We start from the raw sequence: 21,791 nt of genomic DNA, 5'->3' as shown, positions 1-21,791 counted from the left end.
ACATCGCACGCTGGCACGTCCAGAAACTTTATAGAAGGGAAGGTACATATGTGGATGCTAAGATATTCAATTGGTCCAAAGTTCGTCACATGTTAGGTTCATTTACAAATCCACACCTACATGCCACGCAATTGTGATGTTTATTGTAGTAGCAATGTTCCAGATAGATCAAGCTAAAATCAGTCTTACGACAATAGGTGGTCAGATGCCAAGACCAGGGGAAAACCACAGGATCGTTGATTCAACATGATGGAGGCGATTTTGTGTTCAAGATTTCATCATCGTGCGTGTAAAGATCGTATCTCCAGGTGTGAGCTGCAAGACGAGATTCAATTCAAATTCACTACTGGAAAGATGCTTATTCTCTGAAGAACATATAACAGGCAGCACCATGCAAAATGCAGATGCAATGTTTTAATTTCAGACTAAAATATGGCATAAGAAACATATCCATCCTTCCAGGCAAACTCGATATTGGGCATCAGCTTGAGGGTTTCAAGAAATCGTTTTGAACAAAATCTCTGTAAGATTAGCTGACAAAAAATGCATTCTGGACTCAACAAGATGCAAAGTTGATTATGGTCAACTCAACAGCTCCAGTTGAATTTAGGATAAGCTCATATGATTCTAAAATGCAAGTTCCAGGTTGAGATTGTTGTTCTTCAGAAGTTAATAAATGAAACAGTATTGGACGTATTCAATGTTGCATCATGGACTATTGCAGCATTGCCCAATAAGTAACTGCCAAGGGTTTCAATTTTTATAAGAAAAAAAAAACTTCTGCCTGGGGGAAACAAGATTTCACCTTCTAGTCAAAAGCATAAGGGTCGTCAGCATATGGATTCAAGGAGCCTTCAGAAAATAATTCGCCAATGTTTGCGGGATGGGCATGGGATCCCGTGGGAACCTGCAGACTGCAAGTGTAAGAATTGCAAAAATACAAATGTATAGGAAATTGCTATGTCTTGAAATGCTGCCCTTCAAAAAGTTTCTAATTTAACTCTATTACATGATGAGACGCAACATAGAGCAGAGCCTGGGTTAATACTTTGGTCTGTATCCAATGCATTTACTGCATGAGGAGTCATAGGCAAAGTAGGAAGACCAATCAATATAGCAGTCATGCAACAAAAGAATAAAAACAACAAAAATAAGAGTATGGAAGGAAGATCATCAAAATATAGTCACCATGAGTTGTAAGGTATGGTTTATGATGTCAAATACCAATATTCTTATGTGACAACCTTTAATAGAAATAGCAATCCTAGGACACTCCAAACAAGATATAGATGATAGTTTAGAACATGCTAAAGTACAAAAGGTATTTCTGAATTGATTAGAGCTCCACAATTGTAGATAAAAAGCATTCATCCAGTAAAACGTGATAATGTTAGGTTCATTAAGAATTCTTTTTTTGCAAATTTTACACACGAATATGAAAAGAAATCAAAGAAAATAGTCACATATACTTTAGAGCCATCATACCTTTCGTATTTTTGTAACATCCTTGTCAGCAGTATTTTGCAATGACTTCTGAGTGTTCGGTTCCTGGAATATATTAGAGAAAACAAGGGTGAAACAGAAAGCCAGTAAAATGCAAATAAAATGAGGAATACAGTAAAATCGTGTACACTAATCATGACGGTGCTCCTAGTTTTTCTGCGCTTTGTGATTCTTCCATTTGCTGTCTCAACTTCATATTCATGGTGTGTTACCTATTTTGACAAAAGAAGTGAGAACCCGTGCCATTGGATAACATGAAACTCGCACATTATCTCATTCCCAAAAATGAAACCTGATTTATGCTGCTCAGATACAAAAAATAAAGAAATTGTGGAAGATTTACCTTTCTGTGTTTAGGAATATCCTGAGACCCTTTCTCTACCTTTCTCAACATGTTTGAAATTGGTGATTGTAGAATCCCAGATAAGTTTACATCCTGAAACAAAATTTTTTAGGAAAAAACTATAGTTCAACCTTCTGGAAGTAGTGTAATGTGTGCAGTGTATTATCTAGAATAGTGGCATCTTACCTTCCGTTTGGTCTCAGGACTTCCCAACTGGAGCTCATGTTCTTTTCTTCCATATGGATCTCTTCTCTTTATCGATGAAACAGAATATTCCTGAAACAATTATGTATTTAGTAAGAACTGAGTAACATGTGCAAAAAACAGTGATGAGCTAAGGAAAAGGAGAAACAACTTATGTCTCACTTACAATAAACAGGTAAAAAGAGCAAGATAGGAATTTGGACCAATAGTCAATCAGGCTTGCTGCTTCCAAATGTTAGAATTTAGTATGCATTTTTCTATCGATATTCAAGAAGCACTTTGCCAAAATCTAGAAGGAACATTACATTACTATTCAGCATATTTCTTACACCATACTATAACTATCAGGCAATTTTCTTAGCCATTAGTCCAAATACATGAAGCAAAATTTTTTTCTTTTATTCTTCTAAAAAATTAGTTAGACAATCACTATGTTTAGAGGTTGAGGAAATTCATGATCAGAATGACAGATATGAAATAAACTACTATTACACTAGAATGTAGGATATGCATGTATTGCACGAAGCATTATGGTCATATATTTGCAATCATCAAACAGTAAATAATTAGGATTACAATCAAATGAAAACTAAGCATGCCAAAGCATCCCACTGCAGAACAAAAGGGTTTCAAATCTACATGTTTCCATAGTTCCATGAATATAACACAAATTAAAGCATAAATATATTCAAGAGTAGAGCCGACAAAGTGCAGAGCAAACTGAGAAACTGATGGTTAATAAGGTATATTTAATTTCTGTTTGAATAATGATTGCACAGCCGAATTGAAAATTAAATAGCATGTTCTTTCATTAGTGCCAGACCCTAAGTGGATTCCAAAGTTGACACTGCTTTTAACAGTTATGGATGACATGCTTGCTTCTGCAAACAACTTGAACTAAAAAGCATCAAAGGGTGCATTTAATATTATGGTATAGAAAGCTCATGCAATCCAATCAGAACAAGGTTCGATCAATTATGTACGAAATCACAGGCCATAGTGGTGTAGTACGTCAGAATGTGAAACCTAGGCATTTGCTTCACTAAACAGGTGCAAGGATAACATTAGAATGTGAAACCTAAACCTCGAAAAAACACCTAATTGCACGAGTTATTCATTCAGTGGGATGATTGGCCTTACTCAGTGAAAACATGTGTGGCTACTTTATTCTGTTCAAGGCTTAGGATGCTATGCAATGAATACACTAAAAGATTGAATATATGGCATATGTGCATCACTTGGTAATTTACAGTATATCAAACTTCGTGAGTAGACAGCACCTTCTTAGAGTTCACTTCTTGATCGACTTGTTGATTTTCTCCCATTACTTTCCACTGTAACTGTAATAATGTTCTTTGCTTCTCCTCCTGCACCAAAGAACATTTCAAGTATATATTCAAGTAAGTACCTTCAGGACAAAAATGTCAATCACCACCTTTGACTTCTGAAGCTCCAGTTCTTCCTGCATCCTCTGGCATTCTTCCTCATGCTGCATCCTTAGTGATTTTATTTGAAGTTCATGCTCTTTTCTGAGCAATGACAGCCTCTACATATTTATATAGATTTCATTAGTATGGAAAACCTCCATGATAAGAGCATCTTGAGGAATTTGCAACTGACCTCCCTCAGCTCATTCTCAGCCTGAGACTGAATTCGCTGCAGTTCTTCTTTGTGATAAGCCCGGAGAGTTGACTCTTTATGCTCATTATCCTGCTGAATTCTTGCCACCTAAATATCAGCAAACAACCACTTTCATGGTCATTCCAGGAAAAATTATAGTCTTACTCAAACTAGCTACTGCGTAGCATTTAATGATACATTTCCTGACATCATGTAAAAATAATCAATAAATTTTTTTAACTACTATTTTACTAGTGATGCAATGTAGGTTCATACATTCCTATTCTTCATAGTGAAAGTAGCTCAAGCGGAAAGCAAGCAACCAGTCAGGATCACCAAGACATTTGTTTATAGAATTAGAAAAGGAAAAAGAAAAAGGGGGAGGGTTATAGCAATAACATTTGAAAGTCTAAAAGGATGTAGGAACATAGATTTAAAATGCCTTATGCTTTCACTCCGCCAAATATCATATATAAGCTGCTGCAAGTTAAATGGAAATAAAAATGCTATTGAATAATCAAATTTCATCAGCAGGATGCTATGAGCCTTTGTGCCAGAGGAATATAATGCAAATGCATCTTTTGTGCTCCCCTAAAGCACCTAGAATTTAAACTCTTTGCAACCATAGCTATTTTGGTATGTTTTTTTTACATGCCAAGTCCATTTAGGGACAACTATAATTTTTTAAAAAAATACCAAGAACTGGTAATGTTTCGAAGTACTAAACCTTTTCAACCGAGAGCTTATAAAAGAAAGTTTGACATGAAATTTTGTATCCGAGCTATCATCATGTTAACAGGTTGGCTCACTTTGTTCAACTAATCCAGAACCGACATTTTGCATTATTCCATGGAATAGAACATGCATTAAGAAAGAGTAAACTTAATTGTTTGAAATAAAGAAAATGGAACAAGTTGAACTTACCATTGCGCCATGTTCCTCCTTAAGACGCATCAAATACCTCTCGGAATCTTGCTTGTTCTCTGATAGCTTTTCATTACATTTGTTTTCCATTTCCCTTACGAGCTTCTCTGCCTGAATTCTCAAACATTCATAAAAATCATAGCATAAGATTAACTTGAGAATTCTAAACATCTAGAAACAATAATTTCTGAAATAAGAGTTAGTGTACCTTTTCTTTTTCAGCATTAGTGATTTCTATCTTTTCAAGTTCATACTTCTTACGAATTTCATTGATCGCCTGTAAAATTCACATGCAAACTGTAATTAATTTGTGATTGAGATGCTAAACTGCTGCACAATCAATAGAAATATGATACCTGGTCATTTTTGAGAGATAGCTCTTTCAAGTGCTTGGATAGCTCTATCTGTTTACCTTCAAGCATGAGATCATACTGTTTTTTTGCCTCATTAAGTTGGCATTCTGTTGCAGCAAGTGATGCTTCGACCTGGCAATAGATTGAAAAGGTTGTTGTGTACTTATGTTACTTACTAAACGCCACCTTATAAGATTTAAAAGATCCAATCAGAGCAAACCTGTAATTTCTGGTCCTCCAAAGTCTTCTCTCTCTCTACAGAACAAGTATAAAGTTGCTCCTTCTCATTCAGAACGCAGCGGAGCTGGTTGATCTGATTCTCAAGTGTGTCAACCTGCTGGTCACGCTTAGATATCTCTCCTTGGAGAGATTCATCATTGTTAGATTTCTCTTCCATAATTGACTGCAGTTGGCCTTGAAGCTCCTGATTATCTGATTCTAGCTTCAAAATCTTTTCAAGCAACTCTTGCTGCAGAATAAATATCATGAGTCAGGAATCTTACAGGCCATCAATTGCTTTTTAATACATAGTAAATAATTTTGTAACCGGACACCAATAGTTGACAAACCTTGTGATTTTCAGCAAGGGTAGAATCTTCCAGTAACTTTTGAACTCTACCTTGAAGTTCAGAAGCTAACGTTTCTAACAGACTGATGTTGGAGGCAGAAGTTTCAGCTTCAGACTCTAATCTTCTGATTTTATCTTCAGCCACTTGGCATTCTTCAACATGTTGAACCATAACAATTTCTTGAGTTTTCTGCAATTCTATGATTCTGGACTTCAGTTCTTCGATTTCAATCTTGAGAGCATTGTTTTCTGATGACAAATCTACATATTGCCTTTGGAGATGTTCAAATTTGTCCTTAGAAGATCTTGCTATTAGCATTTTCTCCTCTTGGGCCATTTCATAGAACCTTTCAAATGAACAAAGCAGCCTAGACACATGACTTGACATAGAGGCATGCTCTTTATCTAGCTCAGTTACTTTAGCCATGAAGCCACTAAGCAATTCGTTAAGATCCTTGTTGTCCTTGCATAGTTTTTCAATTTCAAGAATACAGCCCTGATTCCTAAGCTCCAAGTTGTTCTTTTCACTTTCACTGCTTGCAAGGTTTTCTTTCAGGCTGATGCAAACACCATCCTTTTGCTTCAGCTCTTGCTCCATGCATTGCAAGCGGGAGTTGAGACATATCAAGCGGGATTTATTTTCATCAACTGAACCCTCCAACTGCTTGATGAGGGAATCTGCATGCATAAGTGCAGTTGTATTACTACAGATGTTACTACTTTTGCACGATAAGCTCAACTCAAAGCGGAAATTTTAGAATGAAATATCATATGCCATTTGGTTAAATTCCCACCATGTTTTTGGAAACAAAATGAGTGGGACTTGGCAACTACTCATCACATTTCTATTTTTCTAATGACTTGCCCTTTTCCAGCTTCTTAGTTCTTGTATACTCCTAATGCAATTTAAGCATAAGACCAATACCTTTGCTGATTCATCATTTGGTACAGATAATCTAACTTATACCTTTTTCCTTAATCGTAGTATCATTTGAATACAGTTGTTCCTTGTGACTTCGCTCCATTTCTTCTTTTTCTTGTTTGATCTGCAACATCTCCTGTTTCCCTGAATTAAAAGGGCAAGAGACAGTTATTGCCACATCATTTCAGAGATATTAGCACATTGTGGATTGTTCTAGATTTTAACATATATATACACAGAAGTGCAGAATATATCAAAGTTTATAGTGCCAAGTTTATAAGTTGTTAGTTCCATAAAGATCTGCACTAACTTGTACTGGACAGTGGATTGTGCAGAGACTGACCAACCTGCAATGATCTTTTGTTCTGCACACTCCAATTTTGTTGATAAATCATGCAACAGGCAGTTAAATTCATCCAGAGCTTTGGAATTCCTCCCGAGCATCTCCTCGAAAAACTTCTTGTCTTCCTCAGCTGTAAGTGTATTGTTTCACCAGTCAGATCAGAATAGAAGGTGGGCAAAGTAAATGTCACCATGAACATTACCTTGTTCTGTCTGACTAGCTAGCTGCTGCAGAGTTTCAGTCAATTGATCACACAAGGTCTTTGTTGAGGAGATTTTCGAATCTAAACCCTGCCAGAGCTTTGAATCTTCATTCTGCTTCACCTTAAGCTTTGCATTTTCATTCACAGCTTGTTGAAGTTTTCCCTCTAAAAGATTTATCTGTTCTGTTGCTCTTCTCAGTTTGGTATGCTGAATTTATATAAACCATATGCGTCAGTAATAAACAAGCCAGAAAAATATCAGAATAATATGTTGGTATAGAGAAACAATGACAGAAGCTGATAAATTCATTTTTTGCGTGAGCCAGTTCACCCTACAACCGGCATCAGCACTGGAACATTTGCACCAGGAAAGGTAACTGCAGAAATGATATATAATGTGCCGCTCTGGATCTAACAGAAATATCTGCACAAAGCAGATGGCGCCTTCTTATTACACCCAACATAGATTCCTAAAAGGAAATGCCTCATGTTTAATTAAGTTCAGGACCAGCCCACTAGATTAAATTACAGAACAAAATACAGTAACAAATAAAAGGTGGAGTTTCCCAGATTTTGCAGAGTGAGCAATGTTCAGAGGTCTCTCTCAGGAAAAGTTTTTTTTTTTTTTTGAGATCCAGGAAAAGTGATTTCGAAGGGCACATACAAACAGAAAACAGTGAGGGTGAGCAATGTTCAGAGGTCTCTCTCAGGAAAAGCCATTTCGAAGGGCACATACAAAAAAAAAATGGTGAGGGTGATTCTTTTAGTATTGAAGAAACACCGAATTCCGATTCCAAAATACCAATAGGTCACATTATTCGACACAAATGCATATATGTAACTTCCAGGGAAACAAACAAGGAAACATTGTAAATTTAGAAAGTAAAATCACGAGCTTCGGATTAGCTATACCAAGTGCAGCTTTAGAATGGTAAATAAACAAGGAAACATTGCAAATTTAGAAAGTAAAATCACGAGCTTCAGACTAGCTATACCAAGTGCAGCTTTAGAATGGTACCAATTTATGCTTGTGAGGTGCCTATAGTGGTGGAACATTTTCTCTTTCCTATTGGCAACTTGGCATGATTACATGGTTAGATAATGCAAGCGTATCAAGAAAGTTTAGCGAGAAGTATACTGCACCATTGCATTTCATCTGTTTTACCTGGAGCTGAATTCCGTAGCCCACAAAATATGACAGACTACCTTAACAGGTATACTAGAAGAGTATATATGTGTCCTACCAGGCTAGCTAGCACCAGGGATGATGCAACTGGCACATCCCCATAACAGACAGCTTTGGTATTTTGATGATCAACCAGTAGACAAGTTTCCAGCTAGTAGGATCATCCAGACATACACCAAATCTAAACTATGATGACAGTACAACCAGGATTAATCTCAGGAATAACATCAATTCGTGCAATTGAATCATACGAGATAAATCAACTCAGTAAAATCCCACCACAGGGCAAAAATGTTGAGAAATCATACCGCCATTTCCAGATCAGTCTTCACTGAAGCCTGCTCCTTGACCAATTTCTCTGCAACCAAACAAAAATTCCGAGGGAAATCAGTAATAACTCATGAATTAAGATAGGCTTCTCTAACCAAACCGAAGGCAAAAACGAAACCAGAACCTGCTGTGATCTTAAGGTTGGCGAAGCTCCCGTACGAACTGCCTCCAGCATCCGACGAGGGCTTGGGGTTCGCGGCCTTCATGGCCGTTGAGGTGGACCCAACGAGGGATCGGAACCCCTCAAGGCTCCTAAGCCCCGTGAGCTTCTGCATCCTGTCCCCGGAACCCTAGATTTCGCCTGAGGCACAGGACTGCGGCCAAAGCAGGGGCGGACCAGGACATGGGTGTCCAAATAGCTTGCATTAGGATCCCGGGTGCTCGGCTTCGCACAGCAGGAAGAGAAGGGAAGGAGCGAAGCGTACCTGGGGGTTCTCGTCGCCGGCGAAGGGCCCGACGAAGACCTGGCGAAGTACGACGCCGATCGCCCCAGTCACCGCCGCCAGGAAATGGAGAGAGAGAGAGAGGTGAGCGATTCAAACTTCAAAGAAGAAGATGAGGGGTGGAGTCTGGAGTGGACCGCCAATCTGCTGGCGCGATTACACTCCGCCTGGGTGGGCCGAGAGTAACCTCCGCCCACCTCATGCATTTTATTCGGTCGGCCAGGTGGGCTGATTGCCTTGGTAGGCTCTCATGCATGGGGCTTGGCTTGGTGCATTTAATTTTGGAGGATGCGGGATATTCAAAATGAATCTAAATCATTTTCAAAAAATAAATCCAAATATGGTTTATAGAGACTTACTATAGTTCTGACAATGATCTTGTTTTTTGGTCTAACATGTCCACATTATAATAATTTGCAACTAGTTTTTACACTTGTGTTCTTTAACATTGATTTAGGCAGGGAGATTCACTCTCCATTTTATTTAATCTGATAGTAGATGTGCTGACTAGGATACTAAAAAAGTTGCCAAATCGGAATTTAAATTAAAGAACTTGGCACTAATCTTATTCCTCATGGTGCGATGAGCCTGTGATATGCAGGTGACACTATTATTTTGATAAATAAGAATTTAGAAAAACTAACTAGTAATATGAAAGTTATTCTGTCTTTAGTTCGCTAAATGATGCGAAGCATGAGACTCATCTTATAATAAAAAGTTAAACCACACCTCTGGATCTAGATGAGCAAGATTTAGGTGATCTGGTTGGTATTTTTGGATGCTCTTTGGAAACTCTTCCAATTATATCTTGATATTCCTTTGCATTACTTAGAAGTGTAAGCGTGAGGATCTCCAAGTAGATAAAATTGTTAAAAGAATAGTAGCTGGTTAGTAGGAGAAATTGCTAGAAATTGCTTTCGTAAACAGGCAGAATTGTGCTGCCTAGCTACCCGGAAAAAAAAACGTGCCTAGCTAGTGTTCTGCGCTTAAAAGAAGCTGCATTTTTGTGGCATGACGGCTGACGAGAATTCCAATACCAGCCACAAGCCCACAACCGCTCAGATCTGCGGTAGAAAGAGAAGTAAAGAAATACAGATAGGCTCGGGACCCACAGGTCCAGTGAAATGCTTGCCCACGAACACACACAGCAAGAACCACCGCGGCGAGGCCGATCTGAATCAAGCGAGTCGCCCCCGTTTCATCAGGGTCACCCCCAGAACAAGGCGAGAAATCCCCAACGGAAGGAGCAGCAGCGCCAGCAACTGCAGCAGCAGCAGCGCAAATTCTTTCCTCATCTTCGCGGCGCTTGCCCACCCGGATCGAAACCCCTAGGGTTTCGCATCAGCCTCCCACCGCCTCCTACCCTCTCGCCCCCTCTCCGTCCGCCGCGCGCGCGCGCGGGGAGCCACCAAACCCTAGGACGGCAAATCCGGTGCGATCGCCCACGGTGGAGGCCTCGTCGGCGGCCGAGAGGAGCCGCTCAGGGCTCGGGTCAGGGTTCCGGTACCTCACCGGCGCCGCCTCCGGGTGGTGGGACCGGTGGATGGTCATGGGAGCCAGCGGCTCCAAGCTCGAGAAGGCCCTCGGAGACCAGTTCCCGGAAGGCGAGCGCTACTTCGGCCTCGAGAACTTCGGCAACACCTGCTACTGCAACAGTGTCCTCCAGGTCTGCATACACTCCCGCTGAAACCAGTAGCTAGTAGATTTGCTGCTTGGTTATGCTAGTTCTGATACTGTTAGCTGCGGTAGCTTGCTGCGTAGTGTGGTGACCCGTGTGTTTATCCCGAAACGGGCAAACGGCCTGGTTTCGCACCTTCCTTGATTTGTTTAGGCAGTAAGTTTTGATAGCCGTGACTAATGCTAGTAATTATGTTGGCCTTACACTTGTCCACTGGATTGAGATGTGCTATCGAATGTGACGTGCCTGCTGATTTGGTTAGAATCCTTTGATAGTTGGATAGAAATTATCTGTGTAGTAGTTGCTCAGCACATTTGAGTTGTGCTAGTGTAATGTAACATATGTGTTGATATGTTTAGATGGTTGGAATCCTATGTGTACGTGATGCAGGATGTGCTCTGTGTTATCTTACAACAGTTAATCTGGTTGTGGCATGTAATCGAAATATTGGACTAGAGGTGTTTATCTTACCCCCATAGTTTTTGGTCAGCGATTCTATGTCTTCGTGCAAGACTACTTGCCAATGAGTTATGATATAATGCCTACCCATAATACTCGTATCTGTTTCTGAGTCGGAAACCACCACGTTGTGTGAATCAATGACTTCCGACTTACTGTGATCCACTTGGCTTGATAGGTATTGTGCCTAGGGACTAGATATTCTTGTACGACTAGTACAAGGTTGTCATACCAGAAAAGACTTGAATTACCTATTTAGGGAACATGGCAGCTGCTTAAGTAGTTAAGCCATTTAATTGAGAATTTTGCAGTTTCAGTGTCATGAAAAACAGTGTAATTTTTTCAATAGTATATTATTAGGTGCCTAATGTAGGCTTTCCTTTTCTGAATGGGCAAATTGCTTATATACCCACTTTCGCAAACCATTTTGCAAACATACCACTTGGTGTACCCGGATTACTACTGTTCCACTAGAAACTTCTTCGTTTTTTTCACCCTCTACCACTCATTCATCTCCTGTCACCGCCCCCTTTTCCTTTTGTGGTGGGTAGGCCAGGGGAGTGAGGCGATTCTGGCCATGTCCTTCCTCCGTCACCACGTCCGCACCAGTCCCTGGAATCCATTCCTCTCGAGTTGTCTTCCTCCCCTTTTGCCACTCTTGTTCTCCTGGTTCTGCCCCTGCAGGCCTTGTCAACATGGTCGCTGCTGTGTCCTTCCTCTGGCAGCAACCCGTCTTCTTCACAGCTGCTTCTCTCTGCCGCTGCAGCTCCACAGCAAATCATGAATCTGTGTTTTGCCAAGGGGATTGGCGATGAGTCCAGCACATTGTGAATGACATGCTGCAGCTGCTGTTTCATGCTTCGGGGTTCGGGCTGCGCTTGATCTGGCTGTGGTGGTGGCAGGAGAGACATCTTTGTCAGGGATGGCCTGATCCGCCAGTGGCGGTGGCAGGGGATGAGGGTCTTGTGGAGGTATCTACATGAGACTAAGGCATCGGTACCGGCATTCATTATTTGCTGTCTCTGAAGTCTTAAGAAAGCCAATCCTGTTGTTCACTGATGTGCTGTGTCCACCTTTTCAAATTCGGCTGCTCCACCATTGCGTTCTAGGACACATTAGAAATGGCCCTCATATTATTGTTCAGTGAAAAAACGAGATATTTTGATATCTGACATCCAATTCATGAGCCTTTCAAGATTTGACACCCCGACCCACATGTCATTGTGATATGAGTGTCAAATCTTGAAAGGCTCACGAATTGGATGTCAATTTTCAAAATTTCTCGGAAAAACAGATATCAGTGATGCTGTTTTAATGTGTATTGCAAATTATTATCTTCAGATTATGTACCCTGTGCAAAGTATTGTAGTTAACATTGTATTATGTCTGTCAAGGGCATTACTACATAAAGCTGACAGTGATACTTTTGTTTCAGGCACTTTATTTTTGCATTCCATTCAGGGAGCAGTTACTGGAATATTACGCAAATAACAAAAATCCAGGAGACGCAGAGGAAAATCTTTTGACTTGTTTGGCTGACCTTTTTATGCAGGTAAAGTGTAGCTGGTTTGAGAAATATTTTGGAAAATGAGCAGAGTGGTGTAATTCCTTGGCACACTTTGTCTTTTCTTGGGTAACACTCCCACTGGAGGCTGAAATGATGATTCCATATTCCATAAGATGATTGTAACCTGTAGTGCCTTATCTGAGTTTCATGTTTTGCTTTCAAGTGACCTGATGGTTATGTGTAGTGCCTTTTTCTCGTATTCTACATATGTTTAAGCACATATTCAAAAATATTTGTTATTGGCATATGTCTATTTTGGTGATGACATATGAGTATAAAAATCTCTAACTAATTGCTCCTTTCCCTTAGTTGAAGTGCTAACACATGCAGTAGCTGTATGTGTATGTTTGATTGTTTTCTTTGGATAACACTGTCAATAGGGGCCCAGCCATGGATATGTGGTTATCTATGTGGATTCCATGTGTCTATGCTGCTTTTAATGCATTTAGGTGTTGGCCTGTTGGGGATTTACTTTTGCTTCATAATTGAAGTGAGATGATACTGATGAAAACTGAAAAACCAAATTCTGCTAAATCATCTTTATTTGGATTTCCCCTGTTCGTTGTGATTTTGCTATAGCTACATATGCTGTGTTTTGGATTTACTCTCATGTATGCATCATGCATGCGCTGGATACATGCTTGGATAGCATCTTCGCTGGGGTTTGAATAATGAATCTCACATTAAGTCATAATTAATGCGAGCTTTGTGGTAGTGGCTATCAAGGCATTTATTGTGCTGCTTTTTGCTTTGCAGTTGTTTTGTGTGCACCTTGGTAATGGGTGCTGCTGTTCTGTAAATTGGCATATACTATGATCTGCTGTCAAGTGAAGTTATAAAATAAAGAACTTTGACATGACACATGTCTGTTAATACATTATTTCACCCCTTCCATGTGTGTTGGACTGTTGGTGTTACTGCATAAGTGTTTTGTATGTTATGTGAAACTTTTGCAAGAAATTGCCATGAGTAATGAATTAATGGGTGCTCATTGTGTATTATGTAGATAAGCCAAGCAAAGAAAAAAACTGGTGTCATTGCTCCAAAACGTTTTGTTCAGAGAGTGAAGAAACAGAATGAGTTGTTTCGCAGCTACATGCACCAGGTAACTTGCACATCTTATAGCAATGTATTTCATCTGATCTGCTGCGGACACAATACAAAACAAACTCCATAGCAATATTTACTTTAGCAGTAAGTAATGGATATGAGCAATTGCAGTCTCATTATTGCAGTTTATAGTACTGCATGTCTTCTCACATGCTTGTAATAACTTCAATAGTAGTCATTTCAGGAATTATTAGTTTTTCCGAATTACGATGGCTCCAAAGCAGTCACTTCTCTTGACTAACATATGTTTTCATGGTTGTTCTGTAGGACGCACACGAGTTCTTAAATTTCCTGTTGAATGAACTTGTTGATATTCTGGAAAAGGAGTCTAGTGCTGCGAAGGACTCCCCCCAATCATCTCCTGAAAAAGCTCCAAATGGTCCAGTTCAACCTTTAGCCAATGGAGTTAAAAAGGAGCCACCAGTTACCCTGGTCCATAAGAATTTTCAGGTGACTGAACTCATTGAAAAATACCTTGTATTTTAGCTTTCTTCTAGATTCAATTTACCGTCATATTTACATGGATACAAACTTTGCAGGGCATACTGACGAACGAGACAAGATGCTTAAGATGCGAAACAGTAACTGCAAGAGATGAAACATTTCTTGATCTCAGTGTTGACATTGAACAAAATAGTTCTATTACAAGCTGCCTGAAAAACTTCTGCTCTACAGAGACTCTAAATGCAGAAGACAAATTCTTCTGTGACAAATGCTGCAGGTAACTATACCACCATGTTTCCCTTAGGTTGTCTTTTTCAGCTATCAGTTTTACTGGCCATTTTCATTCTACTTGGTGGACATCTCGTTTTGGTATATCTTTGCAACAACATAATTGCATAAAGCCCTGACCCTTAGTGACCTTGGTTTCTCATACCTTTGTGAGAACCCAATATGTGGGGAGTTACCTTGGTGACTTAAGTTCTTTGTTACTGCTGAACTCCAATATTTGGTCCCATTCCAGTTTGCAAGAAGCACAGAAGAGAATGAAGATCAAGAAGGCTCCCCACATATTGGTGATCCACCTAAAGCGCTTCAAGTACATTGAGCAGCTTGGCAGGTATAAGAAGCTTTCATACCGGGTGGTATTCCCCATGGAGTTGAAGCTCAGTAATACATCCGATGACGTAGACACCGAGTACTCCCTCTTCGCTGTCGTGGTCCATGTCGGAAGTGGCCCCAACCATGGGCATTATGTGAGCCTCGTCAAAAGCCACAACCACTGGTTGTTCTTTGATGACGAAAACGTGGAGATGGTTGAGGAGCAGACCCTGCAAACGTTCTTCGGTTCCTCACATGAATACTCAGGCAACACAGACCATGGGTACATCTTGTTTTACGAGGGCCTTGGTGGGAAGAGTTAGATTGTTTTTCTTGGCCTTCCCTGTTCCTTTTCACCCTTTCTCTTTGGAGCATGCAAGTTCACTCTTGTACCTACACAGCTACTATTTCATTACCTCCATGGAAAATCGCCAATCGAAGAGGTTGTATGACATGAGGACGCCAGATTTTGGGTGGTTTCAGTGTACAGGGGATAATAGAATCTTGCTCCCAGGGATGCAATAAGGTGTAAATTGTTTAAGTGCGCCTAACCAGTTTCCTCTCAGGAGTAACATCTTTTTGTTAAAGAATGGAACATTGCTATTTCTAGGTCAGAAGCTTGGACGCACTTCGCAGTTGTGATGACTTTGGGTTCTGGAAGCATGTTACATGTTTGGGTTTGTTAGCTTTGGTCAGTAAAGACTGGGCGTCAGAATCTTGTTTTACATGTTACATCTTGTTGTATGTACCGCTTCAGACCAACAATGCTCTTCAGGTGGGGAAACGCTGCTCTCGTGTAACAGTCTGTTAATTTGTAATTTCCATTCGTCGTCCTCTGGGCTCCATAGGAGGTGGTGGTGATGCCAAGTTTCGTGTGCTCGTTTTCTTCTTTCTGGATTCACCAGTTCCGTTTCTGGATTCTTTCCGGTGTCCGTTTGCAGAGTCACTGGCAACAGGCTTCGTCGCCGCACCACATGATCAACGCCGTCCAACTATCTGTAGCGTCACCCACGTCCCTGTCCCCTGCGTAGGCTGCAACGAGGGCGAGACCAGCTGCAGCTTTTGCGCGCCCTGCTGAATTGGCTGCCGCGGCAACCCTTCTGGAACGCCGGTAGGGGCAGCGGCAGTCGGCAGAGCATCGCGTGGCGGCAAGCTCTGGCCCTCGGCCTCTCCGCCGCTTGGACGGGGGCCAGTGCCGCTTGGCCTCTCCGTTGCGCCAACGGGCGTCCCGAGGCTCAGGTGAGGCCTGCTCGTCCAACGGCCAATGGCCACACTGTGGCTGCTGCTGCGCTGCCGTGATCCTGAGTTTCCTTGTTCAGCACAGGCCGTTCGTTGGATCTTGGAACTAAGTGCTTGTTTTTTCCGTTTTCCTTCGATCATCGCGCTCTGGACTGATTTCTTTCCAAGGGACCGCAAACGACCTCACGAGTCACGATTCTTTGAGCGTCGTCGAATTGCGTAGAAACGCAAAGCATGGACATCTTTTGGTCGGCTCCGTCCAATCCTCTGCCTGCAGGTTCTAGCCTGGCAGCGGTCCTACCTGCGGAACCAAACAAACAGATCGAGATCTCATCGTATCCATGCTCCTAACGTGTTCATCATGTATTATGAAAGAATATTGCCCCCAAATCCCCAACGCAAGCAGGCTTCTCAAACCATGATTCCTCCGCCCAACACAGGCTTTGCGAGAATGAGACTGATAATCAGCTCAAGAAAAAGAAGAAAAACCGGATTGAGACTGAAAATAGTAACCAAAGATCGCCAATGATCAACAGAGACACACAAGGGAATGTACATTTACATGCATAGCACACCTCCAAAAAAGGGGTCAAAATTACAGAAAACCTTCATTGTCTGATCAGTAATAGTGACTTTTTTTAAGTACCCTATATCGATCACACAAGTTCTAGCGGATTAGATTTACACGACTATTATCACATACAGGAACGAGCTGCCTGGTTCGCGTGCCCATCAGACTATATATAGATGAGCAACAGAGTGGACAATTTACATTGAAATCCGTCTTCAGGAAACCCTAACCGATTAGGTTTGGCTGCACGGAGTTTTCCACTTCCCAGCCTGTTGTCCTGCAGTCACAGTTCATCAAATGTTAGATAGCATTTCAGCTGCTGTAGATCTTAAAATTCTGAGCAGTAATACTAATGCCAATACCACCGCAGTAGTTAACTTTTCTTAATTTGAGCTCCCTTTTGTTTTACACTAAATATGAGATTCACATTGGTGAGGTCTCCAATTTATGTACTTAAGCATGCATATTATCACGATAAGATGCAATTTACAATGTGAGTGCAACAACAATGCAACTTACTGAGAACAATGGGTTACGGTGCATCCAAACTCACAATGACTGGGATAGCTGACTCCAGTTCATCAACCGGTGCGACTGCGGATGCCTATCCAAATAACTCCTACTAGAAACGTCAGCTTCGTCAGCAGCAAAAGTTTCTGAATGGCCTGATGCTGCAGGAGGTGACCAAACTGGGACTACAGCGCCTTCTCTCCCGGTCCAGCTACTCGAAGCCTCCGACACGGATGGCGCAACAGCTTCTCGCCTATGATGCTGAGGTTGCTGAAAGATGTTGTTCTGGTGAACTCCGTTGATTCTAGGAGCAGGGCCTTCTGCATTTTGGATTGCATCATGCCTCTCGACTCGAGGTTCGAAATGTGCATGAAACGGGACCTGTGCTCTAGTGTCCTCACTGTTCCCCAGGTCGGCAGAAACCTCTGTTTCAGCTCTGTTCAGTGAAGACGTCATGGTAGGCACCATCTGATCCTGACGCCTCCGAGCAGTCATCGGCACATTGGCCATTGCCTGGGCTGGCTGCCGATCGACTTCCATCTGTAATTCTTGAGGAAACTCAATCGGTGGAACCTCCGAGGAGTCGCCGAGGCCTTCCTCCATTCCATTGCTCATTGTGGCCCTTGATGCGGCCTCCAGCTGCCACATTTCTGACAGGGCTTCTTGCAGCCTGGCTTTGGCTGCGTCTAGCTCAACTATGGGGAGAGGATAGTTGGAGCCCAACTCAATTCCTGCAGCTTGTAGCACGGAAACAGGTGCATCCCATGGGTGATGTATCCATTCTGTCGGCAGCCTTGCAAGCTCCGGAATCCACCGTCGCACATACTCCCCATGCGGGTCAAACTTGTAGCCTTCAAACTGGAACAGAAGAATTGGATTGCCATGACAGTGCATCAGTATTCAGTACAATTTGTCATCACTAAAATAGCTTGATTTATTCAGAACTTAAAGGTTGCACGCACCTGAGGGTTGTCAATGCGGTCAAGCTCTCGCCCATCAGGAAGAGAGCCAGTGATGTACTGCCAGCCCAGTGCATCGCTCTCAAGATCAGCATCCAGTAAAGTGTCCCAGAAGTATTTCATACCCCATCGCCATGGAAGTTGAAGGACCTTGACAAAGAAGCTTGACACCACCACACGTATCCGGTCATGCAACCACCCTGTCGCCCACAGTTCCCTCATGCCAGCATCAACAAGCGGGTACCCAGTCCTTCCCTGCCTCCAAAGCTTGAAGTGCCACTCATCGACCACCCAGGGGAAAAACCTGAGGTGTGCCAAGAGGGGCCTCTCATGGCTGCTTGGATGGTTGAAGCTCAGATAGCGGGAGTACTCCCGCAGGCCAATGGAACGCAGGAACAGGGTGCAGCTCTCCTCAGCAGCGTGGTTGCCCTCGTTGCTCCACACAAGCTGCTTCATACGAACTAGGTGGAAGACCTTGCGCACGCTAAGCTCACCAAAATGGAGGTGAGGTGAAAGTAGGGATGTGCTCGCGCTATCAGCCTTCTTGCGGTTCACTGAATAGTCAGCCAGAGGACCGTTGAGGAAGGCCGTTAGCGCCTTGTCTGCGTTCTGCCATCCTGGTGTCCATGCTCGGGCCAGAAGGGCGTTGCTTCCCCTCTCTGATTCATCCTCAAAGATCAGATCATCCGATGGGCACATTGATAAGTTACCTGTTCAAAATTTCAGCCAATCAACTTAAGAGCTCATTCCAATGTCAACTTGTTGCAGAAGGCTTATGATACTATGCTTAACTAGCACTAAATGACTACTAGTAATTGGGCAAGAACCAGGTATGATACATTGTTCCCAGAAGACAAACACAGATAATGCAGTATTTTGATTGAGATTGTGTGGATTCTTGTTGCAAAATATACAAAGCATGATGCATCGGAATTCTATAACAACTTTTGTGATTAGTAAATTATTCTGAAAACAGGTAGAAGCTAGAAAATTTGAATTCATAATTCTCCGAGCACCTGAATTGATCTTCTTCGGGGGCAGAAGTGGTGCCGGGGGATCGTACGGCATGCTGAGGCACCTGTTCCAGAACGGGGCAAACATGGTGAATGGCTGCCCTTCATCGTCAACAACTTCCCATGGCTCATACAGCAGATCCGCATTGAAAGATTGCACGACGATGCCCTCAGCCGCCAGCATCTCCTTCAGCCGGTGGTCCCTGACCAGCGAGATCGGGTCTGAAAAGATGGTGACACAGTTATGGAGCTAGATGTGGTGGTCTCAATGGTTTAAAGCAAGATTCCTTGGTTCCAGAACAAGCAATTAATGGGGTGAAAACCATAGTACTACTATAACAGGAATTGGACATATAGCTGTTACCTCATTGGGATGGTTAGTTGGGGATGCAAAGAACTTTTGGGAATTAAGGAGGGAGATGGCGAAATGCTGAGAATTTACTTGATAGATAAAGTTTATATTGATAGCAGTGAGTAACCTCAGTTGACATGTATGTCATGATCCAAGACTCGAGACCAGGGTTCAGAGTTGCTAACTTGTGAAGAAGTTGACATGTGGATTCTGGTGGTATGCTAATAAGATACATTAATACTACTACTATATCAAGCACTAAATTAATAATATACTGTCAGAATGACCTTTTAGATCTGCTCAACATGGAGCAAATCAGATGAATACTGAAATAAAAAAAGGTAATAAACTTGCTTTATTTGTTTCATCTACTCTAGCCAAGTTCAAGAGTTGAACTTGAAGCATGAACATAACAAGAAGGGGAATCCTGGATACGACTGTCGACTAATACCACTATGAAAAGAACTAGTTTTCCTTGAAAACACTGAGCACATATGCGACAGGGAGAAACAAACCGTAGAGATGATTGAAGTAGACGTGCGTGGCGCCGGTGTCGCGGACCAGCTGGAGCAGCGCGACGACGGCGTCGGTCGACCTCCGCGTGACGAGCTTTCCTGCCCCTAGCCGGCGGAGCGAGGCGTCCAGGTGCTGCAGGCTCTGGCTGATCCACCACCGGGACACGCGCCCCGGATGGAAAGGGCCGTCCTCCTCCGGCGACCACACGTACGCCGGCACCACCTCCCCTCCGGCGCGTGCCGCCGCCGCTAGCGCCGGGTTGTCCTCTACCCTGAGGTCCCTCCGGAACCACACCACGATCCTCATCCCGGTCTCCCCGCCGCCGCACATGGACGAGGACGAGACCGACATGGCCAGCCAATCCAAGAACCACTTGTCCAAGAAACCCCCCGAGTTCTTGGATCAAGAGGAGAGGACGTCAAGAAACCATGAAGCCACTCGCGCCACGAACTGGCAGGGAGCTCGGAGACTCTCTACTTTCTTCCTCCCAAGATTCCCAAGAACAGTGGAGGAGTGCACCGCACGAGTTGCAGGAGTAATATTTTTCCTTGTATTTCTGGGCTCGCAATTTGATTATGTTTTTGTTCGGTGTTGGTGCTCTTGCAGTTGGTGCTTCTGGTTTTGGTTGGGACAGTTCTGGTCCAATGGAGAAAGAGGCTGTGGATATCGGGATTGGTTGGCTGGATTTGATCTAACTTTTCTCTTGTCCATTTATCTTCCTGGTCCTCACCCTCTTCCTCCATATAATATTCCCTCCATTTGTATTGCACAGTATATGCGACAAAAAAGGGGGAGAAAGAAATTGAGCTGCCGAGCATGCGTATGTGTAAGTTTGCATTTTCAGGGAAAAAAGCAATCAACCCTTGAATTATTTGTAACTGCACAGTTAATGTGAAAAATGGCTTTCTTGTAAAGAATTACCTGTGGTTTTTTAAGTAAACATCGCATGATGTAAAAATAGGGGAAGGTTTTATATTCAGTATGTTGAAATTTTAGTCAGTAAGAGATGCAGAGTTTTTAAACGACCCAAGCAGCCAAGGCAGCACACACCGTACAATATAAACTCGATAATCAAATGGCTAGTATGGTCGAGTGGAGATTTAAAGATTTCTAGTTGATTAAAAAAAGGTCTCTTCAAAAAAAGGGAATCAATCGCATTGGTCTTATTGAAATAAGATAAACTCTTGAAGTAATGAAAAGACCTGTAATAAAAAATACACTGGCATAAAAGGTATCCCCCTAAACTTTGGAGCAAGAAATTAGAAGCTGTATATAGAAAAAATGATGCGTCTAACTTTCTGTCTATTGTGCCCAAAGTAACGCACCCAAACCTTTGCCATTTTCCTTACGTACATGTGGATTTCCATCATCTTATCTGACACAAAGCTAAACTTTATTTTAAAAAGTCTGCATGGTTGGTTCGAACTTTTAATTGTACTACTTTAGTGACGGCATCTTCTAGCGGCGACTAATCCTCCAAATGACATCATGTCGTAATACAGATACCTTTTCTTATTTACTATTACTTTTAGTGCAATAAGTAATGTATTGTAAAATCTCACGATACGTGGGTTCGATATTTTAGAGGTGCTCATACAATTAGATAATTTCGTACGCATATTCTGTGTGCGTGAACATATGCGTCTGTACTGTGTATGTACCATGTTCCGTAAAAAAAAAACAAGTTGTATGCTGTACAAATCCGTCACAATCACGAGATCAAATCACTTCGCTGGTTTTTTTTATCTATCTATAATCAAGTTCCCCAAAAGACTTGGTCGTAGCATGGTCGTACGGACAAGTTATATACTTATATATATATTTATATATATATA

At 42.1% G+C, this 21,791-nt stretch overlaps 3 protein-coding genes across 5 annotated transcripts; 1 reads left to right on the top strand and 2 right to left on the bottom strand.

Annotated features, from left to right (window-relative positions):
- Positions 1-3: 3 nt before the first annotated feature.
- On the bottom strand, positions 4-9,092 carry LOC112900082 (synaptonemal complex protein ZEP1-like). Its single transcript, XM_025968813.1, has 20 exons — positions 8,924-9,092; positions 8,623-8,812; positions 8,477-8,526; positions 6,983-7,190; positions 6,785-6,910; positions 6,483-6,581; positions 5,517-6,193; positions 5,168-5,416; positions 4,951-5,079; positions 4,803-4,871; positions 4,595-4,705; positions 3,671-3,778; positions 3,486-3,596; positions 3,331-3,417; positions 2,033-2,122; positions 1,847-1,939; positions 1,632-1,715; positions 1,486-1,548; positions 806-907; positions 4-315 (listed from the first exon to the last, which is right to left on the bottom strand). Exons 2-19 carry the CDS (start codon positions 8,771-8,773, stop codon positions 809-811), a joined length of 2,604 nt encoding a protein of 867 aa, XP_025824598.1. The 5' UTR covers positions 8,774-8,812; positions 8,924-9,092; the 3' UTR covers positions 4-315; positions 806-808.
- A 1,031-nt stretch (positions 9,093-10,123) lies between these two features.
- On the top strand, positions 10,124-15,629 carry LOC112901064 (ubiquitin carboxyl-terminal hydrolase 4-like). Of its 2 annotated transcripts, none has more exons than XM_025969894.1 (6): positions 10,124-10,607; positions 12,514-12,630; positions 13,652-13,750; positions 14,023-14,205; positions 14,295-14,476; positions 14,720-15,580. In XM_025969894.1, exons 1-6 carry the CDS (start codon positions 10,485-10,487, stop codon positions 15,117-15,119), a joined length of 1,104 nt encoding a protein of 367 aa, XP_025825679.1. In that variant the 5' UTR covers positions 10,124-10,484; the 3' UTR covers positions 15,120-15,580. The 2 variants fall into 2 exon arrangements, with proteins under 2 accessions (XP_025825679.1, XP_025825678.1); XM_025969893.1 differs by lacking the exon at positions 10,124-10,607 and adding an exon at positions 11,381-12,049 and having other exon boundaries at positions 14,720-15,629.
- Positions 15,630-16,541: 912 nt separating this feature from the next.
- Positions 16,542-20,661, bottom strand: LOC112901063 (cryptochrome-1-like). Of its 2 annotated transcripts, none has more exons than XM_025969892.1 (5): positions 19,956-20,660; positions 19,092-19,310; positions 18,079-18,785; positions 17,126-17,974; positions 16,542-16,883 (listed from the first exon to the last, which is right to left on the bottom strand). In XM_025969892.1, exons 1-4 carry the CDS (start codon positions 20,305-20,307, stop codon positions 17,156-17,158), a joined length of 2,097 nt encoding a protein of 698 aa, XP_025825677.1. In that variant the 5' UTR covers positions 20,308-20,660; the 3' UTR covers positions 16,542-16,883; positions 17,126-17,155. The 2 variants fall into 2 exon arrangements, with proteins under 2 accessions (XP_025825677.1, XP_025825676.1); XM_025969891.1 differs by having other exon boundaries at positions 16,573-16,883; positions 17,160-17,974; positions 19,956-20,661.
- Positions 20,662-21,791: the final 1,130 nt, after the last annotated feature.

Source organism: Panicum hallii, chromosome 7 (genome assembly GCF_002211085.1).
Source record: "Panicum hallii strain FIL2 chromosome 7, PHallii_v3.1, whole genome shotgun sequence".
Lineage (NCBI taxonomy): Eukaryota > Viridiplantae > Streptophyta > Magnoliopsida > Poales > Poaceae > Panicum > Panicum hallii.
Note: the sequence above shows the minus strand (reverse complement) of the source record. Positions and strands in the feature narration are given on the sequence as shown.

Bases quoted from the DNA above. Each gene is read 5' to 3' on its own strand.
- LOC112900082 (XM_025968813.1), bottom strand. From the start codon at position 8,773: ATGCAGAAGCTCACGGGGCTTAGGAGCCTTGAGGGGTTCCGATCCCTC. The intron at 2,123-3,330 runs GTGCTGTCTACT...TAATTGTTTCAG, and splicing joins AAGAAGTGAACTCTAAGAAG to GAATATTCTGTTTCATCGAT. The intron at 908-1,485 runs GTATGATGGCTC...TGCAGTCTGCAG, and splicing joins ATGTTACAAAAATACGAAAG to GTTCCCACGGGATCCCATGC.
- LOC112901064 (XM_025969893.1), top strand. From the start codon at position 11,915: ATGCTGCAGCTGCTGTTTCATGCTTCGGGGTTCGGGCTGCGCTTGATC. The intron at 12,631-13,651 runs GTAAAGTGTAGC...TGTATTATGTAG, and splicing joins TGGCTGACCTTTTTATGCAG to ATAAGCCAAGCAAAGAAAAA. The intron at 14,477-14,719 runs GTAACTATACCA...GTCCCATTCCAG, and splicing joins TTCTGTGACAAATGCTGCAG to TTTGCAAGAAGCACAGAAGA.
- LOC112901063 (XM_025969891.1), bottom strand. From the start codon at position 20,307: ATGTCGGTCTCGTCCTCGTCCATGTGCGGCGGCGGGGAGACCGGGATG. The intron at 17,975-18,078 runs GTGCGTGCAACC...CTTCTGTTCCAG, and splicing joins ACCGCATTGACAACCCTCAG to TTTGAAGGCTACAAGTTTGA. The intron at 16,884-17,159 runs GTGAGTTTGGAT...CTGTGACTGCAG, and splicing joins AGTCAGCTATCCCAGTCATT to GACAACAGGCTGGGAAGTGG.